General features: G+C 40.5%; 1 protein-coding gene across 13 annotated transcripts in view; it reads left to right on the top strand.

Moving 5' to 3' along the window:
- The window catches only part of AFF3 (ALF transcription elongation factor 3), a 566569-nt gene that overhangs the window by 347754 nt on the left and 204759 nt on the right, over positions 1 to 14056 (top strand). For all 13 annotated transcript variants that reach the window (XM_078348797.1, XM_078348798.1, XM_035271750.3 and 10 more), the window contains one exon: positions 6126 to 6206. In XM_078348797.1, the coding sequence (XP_078204923.1) occupies positions 6126 to 6206 (81 nt within the window). The remainder of the gene's footprint in view (positions 1 to 6125; positions 6207 to 14056) is intronic.

The following is a 14056-nucleotide window of genomic DNA, read 5'->3' as shown; positions in this document are numbered from 1 at the left end:
CCTCAGCCACCTGAGCAGCTGGGATTACAGGGGTGTGCCACCACACCCAGCTAATTTTGTATTTTTAATAGAAGCAAGGTTTCACCATGTTGGCCAGGCTGGTCTCCAACTTCTGACTCTGACCTCTGGTTATCCGCCCACCTGGGCCTCCCAAAATGCTGGGATTACAGGCATGAGCCACTGCGCCCGGCCTCATATGAAGATTTTTATAGCAGTGAAGTTTTTCTGAATTAGGAAAATTCAGTTTGCAGCTGTGTGGAGGGTGGACTGTGAACAGAAATAAGCAAACCAATCAGGACACTATTAGAGTACTCCAGGTTAAAGTTAATGAAAGTGTGATTCGGTTGGCAGTTCAGGTAACAGAAAGGAGAGAAAGGTAGACACACATTGTGGAGATTCAGGTCTGAATGTTAAAGTGAGCACCCATTCTGCTTCAGGCTCTGTATTAGGTGCTTGGCCACCAGAGAAAAATTATACAGCCTTGAGGGGTTTATCACAGGTTAGAGGGGAGGCACAGATGTATAAACAAGTAACCACAACAGAAGGGACGAGTGTTCTAATAGAGACCTGTATGTGAGAAATGTGGCACAAAGGAAGGCTGAGTCAACCGTGGCTTGGTTTGACCAAAGACGCCTTTTTTGGAAAGGAGGAAATGGAGCTAGGTCTTGATGGATGAGTAAACAACCCAGCAAACAATAGGAGGTTGGGAGGTGCTACCAGCATGTGCAAAAAGCATGGTATATTCAGGGACTCTCAGCTTGGGAGGCTGGAGATGGCTAGAATGTACAAGGTCTTGGATCCACTTAGCGGTAGCCCAGGATATGGTAAGTTTAGCTACTGGGTGAACTTCAGCAAATCACTTAACCTTTTAGTGATTTAGTTTCCTTCTCTATAAAATAAGAAAATAATAAATCCTACCTTTCAGGGTGGGTATGAGAATTAAGTAAATCATGTAAAGCATTTAAATTCATATATAATATATTTTAAATGTTTAATGAATGAGAATTTTTGTTATGAGGGAGGGAGTGAAAGAGAAGGAATGTGGGATAACTCGAAGTGTGCTGACTTGAAGAGTTTATGTTGCTGCCATTAATGGGATATGAAATACAAGAAGAGGAAAAGTTTGTGTGGTATAGAAGTTTAGTTTTGAACATGGTGAGTTTGAATCGCTCATGAACACCCAGGTTGAGACATCTAGAGTGGGCACATTAGACCTCAATGTGCATTTAGGCATCACCAACATGCTAGATGGTTTTTAAATCCACAATAGCGAGATCAGCCTGGGAAAAAAAGGTAGTGAGAGGAAGGCTGAACACAAAACACCCAAGGAACAGTGAGAGAAAAGAAGCTTCAGCAAAAAAAGAATGAGCATGAGATCTCTGAGAGTAGAGCTGGGCCAGGAGGACAGCTTGGGAGCCAGGGGAGAAGAGAGTTAGGATGAAGTGAGCATTCAGGGAAACCTAATGACCTTGGCAACGGAGGGCTTATGTAAGGGCTGTAATTATGCAATGTTATGTATATTGAAAGTGGTTGATAAGTTCTTAGAAATGTGAAGGTGCGTCGTGAGTTTACAGGTATTCATTTCATTAATCTTAAGCTTCCACACACACACACACATGCACAATATTGTCTGAACTCGTGTATAATCTGCAACAAGAAATCTTAATAAGTCAAAAATAGAAATGGCAGATGAGGATGTCAAAACAGCAAATATAAAGACTTTTTTGAGAATATTAGCTATCAATTAAAATAGAGAAATGAAGAGCAGCTGGAGGAGGAATACAGGGTCAGGAAGGTCTAAGACCTGAGATCATTTGTCAGTCTTGGGGGAAGAAGGAAGTGGAGAAGGAAAGATTGATGTTAGAATAATAACAGTGGGATACTGATGGAACTAGATCCCCAAGGACAGAGTAACAGACAGACAGAGGGCCCAAGCAGGTATCAGCTTGGAACTCATGCCTCTTCCAGTCGTACCAGAGGGAAGGCAACAGGGTCAGGTACAACACCCATAGATCTGTCCTTGGGAAACATTTACACTTAAGAGCCTTTGTTTATTCAGTGCCATAAGGAGGCAAGGTCACCTGTTGTGAGAAAGCAAGGATCAAAGTGAGGCTCGAGAAAAATCACCAATGTGGAAAGGATGTCTGAGGAACTCAGAAAAAGGAACAGACTAGGAATGAATGCAAGGACTGCCCAAGCCACCACCAGATTGCCCAATTGTGTTTAAAAACCAACAGAAAGATATTGTGAAGATAGGGAGGGCAGGAGGCAATTTTTGAGGGAGTCATAAGGCTGATTTAAAGGGGTGGAATAGACAGAGAAAGATGCAGCTCATCTTTAGTGAGGATTCAAAACCACCTGGTGAGAGCCTTGAAGGAAAAGGAAAGGGAGCCCCAAGTTTAAAGAAGACAGTGTCCTACTTCTGTATTGCCACCATTGTGCACAGTTACCTTTTCCTAAGTATCCCAAGCCTAGAACCAGAGAAGCCAGAGTGAGAGCTTGATCCAAAATTGGAGATGTGAATGAGGGCTTGATCCAGATGTGTATGGACCTACAAGTAATTCTCACTTGTGTAGGAGAAGCCAGCTAAGATGTCTGCTAGGTGGCTAGTGTTGGGTGTTGAATTTCAAGGGCAATTTAATATGCCAGTTTTTTACCTGATGAAAAATAGGGCTTGGAGACCCCTTGGAATGAGCTGGCTCAGAGTAGACTGGAAAAAGCCAGGATTCCGATGCCTCAAGACAAAGTCTGAAGGTCAGAGTTAAAGTCAGGGTTGTGAAGCCAAACATGTGAGGGAAGCAGAGATAGACTCTAAAGAAGAACATGTCAAGAAGATGAAGTGAAATGCCTGGGGGTGCCCACAAGATTGCCCAGTTGCCTTGAAAGCCAACAGGAAAATATCATGAAGGCAGGGACGGCAGGAGAAAATTTTGGAGGGAGTCATTAGTCTTATTTAAATGCCTAGAGTGGACAGAGAAAGATGCATCTCATCTTTAGTGAGGGTTCAAAACTACCTGGCCAGAGCTTCAAAGGAGAAGGGGTATTTGCATGAGGACAGCAAGCTAAGAGAATATGTCGTCTGCCTTCTTTGTCAATTGCTTGTGAGGTTGGGTGGTTACTGGATGGTTGGATATGTGAGTTGGAGGGAAGGAAGGAAGCGAAAGAAATGGAAAGATTACAAGCACGGCTGAATTAGAGAAGACTGATACTAGACATAGCCAGAACTGATACCCTAACTTTCAAATTCAGTAGATGCTGAAGTGAGCCCTTTGTGTACATAAGACACAGTCACAGTGCCTGCCAATGGTGAGCTTTCAGGAAATGTTCATGCAGGGAATGAGTGGGTGCTCAGGGATGGACCCCGATTAAGGTACAAAGATTAGGAGGATGGTTTCTACCCTTAAGAATCACAACTTAGTGGTCTCTCAAAGTTTGTCTGTTGCTCCTCTCTTGGACAAACTGTATATTAAACAGATTTTAACCTGAAAGTGTCAGTTATAAGAAGCTGTTTGTCTAGGAAGTGTTCATTTGAAAGTACTGTTACTCATTTTTTCATGGACTTTTCATTTTATTTATTCATGAGTTGCTGGAGGACATGCTGAAATAATAATTTATCTCTTTGGATTTTAGTAACAGTCAGAGACAAAATACACAAATGTGAGACATTCTGTTACACAGAGGGAGTCTGTATGTAGAGTTAACATAAACATCCCGGGGTGGTATGTGCAAGTCTGATGTTTAATCATGAGTAATTAGTTGGTACTTCGCAATTTTGGCCACCGAGGATCATACGGTGTGAACTGTGTAAGCCAAAGAGTGATTGTGGAGAAAGCTATTGAGTGGCTGATTAGCAGTGGAATGGACTCAGGGACACATCAGAGAGTCAACGTAAGAGGGAAAAGACGGTTCAAGTGTTTGTAATTGATTAGTAATTTCTCTGCAAAAGAGTTGAGGCCACTTATAGCAAAAACACATATCCTCTCCAGTAATGAAATGGAAGAGGAAAATCAGAAACTTTGTAGAGGAGGGATGGCCCTGTGGGAGAGCCAAGGTGTAGAAAACCCACTCGTGTCTTCATGGCTTTCTTAATCAGGTAGCAACAATATGGGTGAGAGTTGACCAGGTCCTAGATAAGGTGGCCCAGCTCTGAGAATGACGAATAGTTCCCTCACTCCATGGACAAAGATGCCACTGTGGACACAAACTTGATAGTCCTGCTTATCAGCCTCCTCAAAGGGAGACCAAGGCAGCAGCAGATACTTGCGGGGCAGAGATGGGAGGAGAGAGGGACATTTTAAAGGGTCGCTGGATCCGCCTTTGCTTTCCTGGGGGAGCGTTGGTAACGGCAGAATGGAGAAGGGACACCTGGAATGCATATATGCGCACCCCACCTAGTGCCTGTGTCACGTGTCATGGCGTGGAAGAGATGATATGGGGTCATGGCTTTGAACACACTCGCGCTCCCATGGCTTCCTATGTGGTTCTGCACCATCTGAGGTGCTGGGGAAGGTGAATGACTCAAGAAAAGAAGGCACACCACCATTCCCAAGAGCCCTTTTATTCCAAAGCATGATGGAATCCCTTTTCAACACCCACCCGCCCACCAAAGGGAGGTAAGGAAATGTCCTCAGCTCAAGAGTGAGAATCTCTCACATTTCTGAAAATGTGTCAACCACTGCTTCTGTGCTTGCTTAGGTTTGGAAGTGCAGGCAAATCAAGAAATAGGGTTCAGCTGGGCTCAGTGGCTCACACCTGTAATCCCAGCACTTTGGGAGGCTGAGGCAGGTGGATTGCCCAAAGTCAGGAGTTTAAGACCACCCTGGCCAGCATGGTGAAACCCTGTCTCTCCTAAAAATACAATAATAGCCAGGCGTGGTGGCTCACACCTGTAATCCCAGCTACTCAGGAGTTTGAGGCAAGAGAATCACTTGAACCCGGGCAGCAGAGGCTGCAGGGAGCCAAAATCATGCCACTTGTCCACCAGCCTGGGCAACAGAGTGAGACTTCATCTTCAAATAATAATAATAATAATAATAATAATAATGGAATTCAGATCCAATTCATAAATGCCAAGTTGGCGTTCTGGTCATTAAAAATCAATATAATTCTATAATCATTTATTGATTGCAGCTCTCTTCCAGAAATGAAACTGAAGGTGAATATTGGAAGTGAATAAAACTACCCCTCTCTCCATCTCCCAAGGCTTAGAAAAAGTGTGTGTCAAAAAGTATATGAGAAATTATTCCATGTTAAGCTCACACTGTGTTCTTAATACTGTGTTATAAGAAATGACACCATTCTCTCTCTGTATTTCATAGGCATGATTTGTTTTTTCAGTCTCCATGAATGACATTTTTATGAAGACCAAAGTGATGTGTGGACCTTATTGAGAACTGATACTTTATTTCTTATTGTATAAATAACACCTCCATCACGCCTGTAATCCCAGCACTTTGGGAGGCTGAGGCGGGTGGATCATGAGGTCAAGAGATCGAGACCATCCTGGTTAACATGGTGAAACCCCGTCTCTACTAAAAATACAAAAACTTAGCTGGGCATGGTGGCGTGTGCCTGTAATCCCAGCTACTCGGGAGGCTGAGGCAGGAGAATTGCCTGAACCCAGGAGGCGGAGGTTGCGGTGAGCCAAGATCACACCATTGCACTCCAAGCCTGGGTAACAAGAGCGAAACTTCGTCTCAAAAAAAAAAAAAAACCTCCTCCAATAAAGATACCTAAAGTAAAAGTACCTTATGCATTCCTTCAGAGACAGCCTCCTATGAATTTTATGGGATCAAGTCCAAGTCCCCTTTGTGTGGCATTTTCCATAGAACTTTTGCTACTAGATTGTCCCTTTACTCAGGGCCTTAAATTAAGTGAAAATAGGACAGCCTTGCAGACCTTTTTAAGGTATAAAGGAAGCATGGGGAGAGCCAAGGAATCAAGAATTTAAAATTAGGAAAATAAATCATAAAAGTGGATTTCACATCTTTTAAAAGAAATGCTTTCAGCTTTTGTACATTTCTTACCCTTCTGCCTTATGGAGGCCTGTTTGTACAGCTGCTTTACATACTGCTGATTACTAATACTGTCTGTATCACTGTATTTGTTTTTATCCCATCCTTCAGGAGATGACCTGGCTTCCACCACTTTCTGCTATTCAAGCACCTGGCAAAGGGGAACCAACCAAATTTCCATTTCCAAATAAGGTGAGATCTTGCATCCCTCAAGAGGAATATGCTTTACTCATGCAGGCATTTCTAGTGGGCAGTGGGTTTACCCTTGGTTGTCTTTTCTTCTATAAATATTCCTGCCAGAGGCACCTGAATCTACTCCTTAACAATTTGCAAGCACATATGAATTCATTTATCAAAGGTAGAGAATCAAGCCTCCAGTCTTACTTACCTACACTTCTCTTCAAAATGTGATACTTACTGTAATTATCATTTTATCTAAAAAACATTTGTGAAGTTGAAATGCATCTTATAATTATTTTAAATATTCAATGTAATGTATAAAATTGTATGTCCTGGATTTTTCTGAAAAGCTGTTATTAAATTAATGATGTATCTTAAATCAATGTCTTAGAGTTGAAGACATGTGGTATTTAATTTCCCTGAATATCTTTTTTAAAGCTTAAGATATTTTCTAGGACTTAAAAAAAGATAATCTATATTTTCCAAGGAAAGCACACCAAAAAATCGGCTACAAAATAAATGACTGTATACATGAGTCTAATAGTCTTTCTTTGATTTGAATAACTGACATATACTACATACTCATTATAAAGGATCAAATTATACAAATGGAAAGAGACCAAAATCTCAATGTCCCTGGCACCCCAAGCAGAGATTATTTCCCTACCCAGAGGTTACTATCAAGAGTTTAAAGTATGTGCCATTTCAGTCATTTTCCCTGTGCTTTATAGGTACATATATACATGTGCAATTTTTCCAATTCCTAAGTTGTATACTACTAAAAGTATTCTTTCCAAAAGCTGATTTTTTTCACAATATGTATCATTGCTAATATCAATATCACAGCTTTCTGGTTGGGCACAGTGGCTCACATCTGTAATCCCAATGCTTTGGGAGGTCGAGGCAGGTGACTCAGTTGAGGCCAGGAGTTCAAGACCGGCCTGGCCAACATGGTGAAACCTCATCTCTACTAAAAATACAAAATTAGCCAGGCATAGTGCTGTGTGCCTATAATCCCAGTTACTTGAGAGGCTGAGTCAGGTGAATCACTTGAACCCAAGAGGCAGAGGTTGCAGTGAGCCGAGATTGTACCATTGCACTCCAGCCTGGGAGATAGACGGAGATTCTGTCTCAAACAAAACAAAAGAGAAAAATAAATTAATAAATTAATATCACCACTTTCTAATGTGAATTATTGAAAGAATTGATCATTGCCATTATCACAAAAATCAATTCCATTCTAAGAATTGATTTTTAGTTCTCATAATAAAATGTATCTGAAGACCTTGTCAAGTGAATATATGGAGATTTTCTTCATTCTTCAAAACGGCGGCAAAATATTTTGAAGTATAAATTTGCAATAATTCATTTAATCAAATTCCTTTCAGTGAACACTGAGATTCTGTATGGCATGTTGTTATTACAAACACTGTTAGAACAAATCCCTTGTTGTATGCCTGCTATTGGCATAAGGATACCTTAAGTAGGAATTGTGGTAGGCTGGGTGCAGTGGCTCACGCCTGTAATCCCAGCACTTTGGGAGGCCAAGGCGGGTGGATCACGAGGTCAAGAGATCGAGACCATCCTGGTCAACATGGTGAAACCCGGTCTCTACTAAAAATACAAAAAATTGGCTGGGCATGGTGGCACGTGCCTGTAATCCCGGCTACTCAGGAGGCTGAGGCAGGAGAATTGCCTGAACCCAGGAAGTGGAGGTTGCAGTGAGCTGAGATCACGCCATTGCACTCCAGCCTAGGTATCAAGAGCGAAACTCCATCTCAAAAAATAAATAAATAAATAAATAAATAAATAAATGAAAGTAGGAATTGTGGCTCTGGGCATCAGAAGCCACAGTTACTTTGGACTGTGTTTCAAGAGTACTTTTGGCCAGGTGTGTTGGTCCACACCTATAATCCTAGCATTTTGAGAGATCAAGGCACGAGGATTGCTTGAGGCCTGGAGTTGAAGACCAGCGTGGGCAACTTAGAGAGACCCTGTCTCAACAAAAACATGAAAAAATGAGTCAGGCATGGTGGCATGCCTGTAGTCTCAGGTACTTGGGAAGCTGAAGCAGGAGGATCACTTAAGCCCAGGAGGTCGAGGCTTCAGTGAGCTATGATCATGCCACTGCACTCTAGCCTGGGTGACAGAGCAAGACCCTGTCTCAAAAAAAAAACAAGACAAGAGAGTGTTTTTAACATCTCTTTTCCAATGGTTATTATCATCTGGGTTTTTTTATCACTGTGTCTGTATGATGAATGAAAAGTTGATGTCTTGTTGTTTTCATTTGCATTTTCCCAATTCTAAGCTTGAGCATTGATGCTTTTTCCTTTGCAAATTGCCTATTCATTTCCCATTGCCACTTTTTAAAAACTGATTTGTAGGAACTCCTTAACTCTTATTCATTTATCTATTATATATGGTGCAATGACTTTTTTGCAAACCTTTTTATCTGCCTTTTATACTAGCAAAGTGTTTAATTTTTCTGTCACAGAACAAAGATCTTTCCTGCTGCAACGTTCTAACAATGTTCTCTATTTTATTCTAATTCTTTTATACTTTTTTTTAGTTGTAGATTCATGATGTAGGATTCTAGTTTTCTTCTTTTCGATGGTCAGTACGTTGTTTTAATACTCAGTGTAATAGCCATTCTCCCCACCACTGGTTTGAACTGTCAGTAGTTGAGTTTCTCATAAATACCTGGATTTGTTTCAGGACTCTCTGTTCTGTTTTCAGACATGTTTATCTAATTCTTTCCCAAGAACTCATTGTTTAAATCAGAGATCAAGAAGCTTTTTCAGTGAAGGATCAGACAATAAATAGTTAAAGCTTTGTAGGCAACACCTCAATGAATGAAATGTGGCATTTCATTGGTGGAATCCACAAGAGAACCCATGTGAAGTTCCCAGGCTTCTAGCCCTTTCATTCAGTACAGAGGAATTTAGCTGAATAGTTTGTTCAGTATGTACTTCCAGTGGCATCATGCCATTCTTAGAATAAAATGCACAATGCTTACAAGCTTTGCATATAATCTAGCCAAAATAATGCCGATCCAAAATAGAATCATACACATTTATATTATAAATAGGTATCATGGTATAAGTACAACTTTTGATATAACTGGGCACAAGCCAAAGCAGTTTGTTGTGACTTTTTCAAAAATATTGTACCAGTTTGTTCTGTTTTGTTTCATGTAGATACTTAAGTGCAAGTAACAACCTGACTTCTGAGGTAAAATTGAGACTTTAAATCATTGGTACAATAATTTCATTTTTTAGCTCTATTGAGGTATAATTGACAAATGAAAAGTGTATATATTTAAGGTAAACAACCTGATTTTTTGATATTGTGAAATAATCATCAACAATCAAGCTAATTAATATCTCAATAATCTCACATAGTACCATTTTCTTTTCTTTTCTTTTGATGGTGATTAGAATATTACCTCCTAGTATATTTCTAAAGATTACCCTCTTAGCAAATTTCAAGTATACATTATTGTTATCTATAGTCACATTTCTGATCACCATGCATTTTCATTCACACACATGTGAACACACACACACAGAGCATACACATAGCATAGACTGCACTGAGTGAACTAAACCAGACACAGAAAAACAAATACTTTATGTCATCACCTATATGTAGAATCTAAAATCGACACACAGAAGCAGTGAGAAGAGTGGCGTTTGCCTGGGGCTGGGAGGGGACAATGGGAGTGTTAGTCAAAGGATACAAAGTGTTATTTATGCAAGATAAAATAAGTTCTGGAGATCCCATGCACAGAAACATGACTATAGTTAAAATTTTATATTTTAAAGATGGAAAATAGGCTGGGCATGGTAGCTGAGGCCCGTAATCCGACCACTTTGGAAGGCCAAGGTGGGCAGCTCACCAGAGGTCAGGAGTTCGAAACCAACCTGGCCACTATGGCGAAACCTCATCTCTACCAAAAGCACAAAAATTAGCTGGGTATGGTAGTGCCCACCTGTAATACTAGCTACACGGGAGGCTGAGGCAGGAAGATTGCTTGAACCTGGGAGGCGGAGGTTGCAGTAAGCTTAGTTCCTGCCACTGTACTCCAACCTGGGAAGAGTGAAACTACGTCTCAAAAAAAAAAAAGACAGAAAACAAGAAGTGTTTTATTTTTCACTCAAAAAAAAATACATTATTATCTATCATGCAGGGCACAGAATTTCAAATTTAAATGAAAAAAAGAAGTGTCTTGTTTAGGACCACTATAGGATTTGCATGGAGCTATTTCATTTCTAGATCTTTTCACTTTGCCCAAGAAAGAAAGAATAAGTGATTTTACAAAGTGTAGGAGCATTGCAGATTTTAGTAATGCCTTTTTTCAAAAAGCTCACTATGAATACTGATAATATATCTTGTACCAATGAAGCAAGACTGCTTGAGTTTCCTATTTCTATTATAACCAATTGCCAAAAACTTAGTAACTTCAGACAACACTCATTTATTATCTAACATTTCTGGTGGTCAGAAGTCTGAAATCTGTGTCACTGAGCTAAAATCAAGGCGTCAGCAGAGCTGCAATCACACTGAAGGCACCAGGGAAAGGTTTATTTTCTTGCTGTTCCCAGTATCTAGAGGCTGCCACTGTTCCGTGACTTCCACTTCCCTCTACCCCTCCACATCTGCTTGGACACTCCCGCCTCCTTCTTTCCCCTTGTGATTATATTGGGCCTGCCCATATGATCTCCCACCTCCATATCATTAATCACATTTGCAAAGTCTCTTTCCATGGAGGTAACATAGTCACAGGTTCTGGGAATTAGGGCACAGACATCTTTGGGGGTACCATTATTCTGCCAATAATCAAGAGCGTTACTAATTTTCTCACAGAGTGCACCTCTTTTAACCTCCATCTCAGCAAATATATATTGACAGCTGGGCCTTGCAATTCGTTAATGAGACAATTAACGTTTGAGATGATCATCATTTCTAGTGTGTAGGAGCTAAAACTGTTTTTGGAATTTTAGGTGCAAAATCTTTGAAATGACTAATAAACAATGGAATTAGGCCCTTATTAAGATTGAAGGGGCAATTTGACCTCACAAGGAAAGTTGATTTAACTATGGGTTTGAGTCACCAGTACCACTAAATTAATTAGCTGAATACTTCTGAGAATTTCCTCATTTTGTCTGGGTATTAAAGGACATCATATATAATAAAGTCAATTGATGATGAACTTAGCTATTTTCTATTCTCTGTGGACTTAATTTGGAGTCGTAATTCCCTAGACAAACACCACCAGACATTTCTGCCTCATTCTTCAAATTTCAAAAGTAATTGAATTTGGTAAAGAAAAGAATGCATGACTCCTTTAAATTGGCTGCCATTATCGAGTATTTCAACCAAGAGAGAAGAAAATGTATTTTCTTTGCTTTTTCCCTTTCATTTCTGCAGCAATCTTATACATTTTGAAATGCAAATAAAGAACTCAAAATTGTAGGGCATTTTCCACCTTCAGGAAGGTGGATGTCCAAAGCTAAGGCCATTTCTCAAGCATTCACATGGCCATGGGTGCTGTATCTGGTAGGATCAGACGTGGCCTGAAACAACTTTTTTTTTTTTTATTTAAAACGAAGTTTTGTTCTGTCACCCAGGCTGAAGTGCACTGGTTCAATATTGGTTCATTGCAACCTCCGCCTCCTGGGTTCAAGGAATTCTCATGCCTCAGTCTCCCTAGTAGCTGGGATTACAGGCACCTGCAACCACACCCAGCTAATTTTTGTATTTTAATAGAGATGGGGTTTCACCATGCTGGCCAGGCTGGGTCTCAAATTCCTGACTTAAGTGATCTGCCTGCCTCGGCTTCCCAAAGTCCTGGGATTACAGATGTGAGCCACCGCACCCGGCCCTGAAACTGTCCTTGCTGATTGATTTTTAAAGCATTATACGGAAGAATTCTAGCATCTTCACAGAATTGAGAATCCTCTTGCCTTTCTCTTTACCCATCAGAATGGGAAGGAAAGCTAGCAAGTGTGAAGGGAAAGTACTTTGAGGTTGGAAAGTTTATTACACAGCTCCTTCTTTGGGTTGCTCATGTGCTTCAAAAACTACTGCAAAATTGTGTGCACTAAAACTCCATGTTTAACATTACCTCAAAATAAGCATTTCAATTAATTGGAAATCAAATTATTTCAACTATTTTGAGCTTTATAGAGTTAAGAGTGAGGGTGAAGGGAGACCCAACTAAATCAGGCGCTAATTTTTTCTACCATAATTAGCTTTCCATGAAGTCTGAAAATATAAGATGTATTTCCACTTCTTGCCTTTTGTAGTTCCAGCAATGGACTGATAGAGTAAGAAGGAGAGGCGTGAGGGGTGGAGTCATTCCCAGCTGGTTTCACAGAGCCATTTTTTAAGTAACGCCTTCATGGTATACTATCTTACATCACAGACATGACTAAAGAACTGCTGTATTTCATTGACATAAGGTGCATTTTTTTTTTTTTTTTTTTTTTTTTTACATTTTAAGGTCCCTAAAATCAGGATTTGTTTTACAGTTGATGGCATCTTCCAATTAATTGTCAGCAACTGGTAGTACACGAGATAATGCAGCCTTACATGATTTGGATGACTTGTTCCAGTTAATGAAATATGATATTTAGTTAGTATTTCATTGAAGGGCTTTCTCAGATACCAGTATATCTGATTATTTCTGTCTTTAGCAAGGTGATTTGTATAAACTTTTCTTCACAGCTAAATATCCTATTTAAAGGAGTTTTAGGATTCCCATGTACCAAAAAATAGTTTCGGTTTTGGGACTTTAGGATTTAAAGATGGAGAATTAATTCCCATGTGTAGATATTCTTCCAGGTATCAGGGAGTGGCTTTCCCTCTATGCACCTGACCTCCAGAATAACACACATTAGTTGAACAATGCTAATAAAAGTAGCAGATTAACCTTGAAAATGTCCTGATAGGGGATGACAGGCAACTTTTTTATACTTTCCTGTTTTGCTAATTTTTCTTTAATGAATAGGTGTTACAGAGCCATCCTTGGGTCAAGAAGGTAATAATAGTAGCCTTCCTAATGTGGGGCTTGTTATCAAATTGTACACGTTAAATATGTGCAGTTTGTGTTATGTCACTTACACTTTTTAAAAAAAAGTCATTGTTGAAAAATAATTATAGTAATGGAAGTGTGACACAGTGCAGCAAAAACATTAGAGTCAAGAAGATTTCAAAGAGCAGGGTAACCCTTGAGCTTACCTGTGCAGAGCCTCGAAGGAAAAATGAAGTTTGCCAGCAGAAAACAGAAAGCAGCAGGATGGAGCATTCTAGGGGGAGGGGATCAGAACATGATACACAGCTGGAAGTATTGTGGGTGGCAGCCACACTTTCAACCCTGGGTTCTAATGTCATCTCCACTCTTAACTTGCTAGACTCACTTCTGTGACCCTTAAAAAGTCTAATAGAGAATCTTACAGGCCTAGTAGAGTGCTCCTAGAGGAGGACAATACCAGTGCACAGAAGGGGTGGACTTCCCCAGGCATCTACCTACAGAAGACATTTGCAAGGGGAGAGAAGACCTGTGAGACAGAAGCTACACGTATGTGGGTATCTGGGTGGGGTGGCAGGAGACACAAAAATGGAAAGGGTTTCAGTGTGTATTCCCTTTGGAGAAAGGAGCTTTGGTCTCCCTGTGTTCTGAACCCAGCCTTGCTCTGGCTCCATGAAGAATGTCCTGCATAGTATGTGGGGCCCCTGGGGTTTTACAGCTGGCTGGACAGAACAGTGCTCCTTCAGGAGCCGCAGCCCCAGGAACCCTTATCAGGGTATCTGATAAAAGGAACTAAAACCTGGGAGTGGCCTGGTAAGGTAGCTGATCC

The sequence above is a fragment of the Callithrix jacchus genome, chromosome 14, assembly GCF_049354715.1.
Source record: "Callithrix jacchus isolate 240 chromosome 14, calJac240_pri, whole genome shotgun sequence".
NCBI classification, from domain to species: domain Eukaryota; kingdom Metazoa; phylum Chordata; class Mammalia; order Primates; family Cebidae; genus Callithrix; species Callithrix jacchus.
This window is presented reverse-complemented; position numbering and strand designations above follow the sequence as displayed.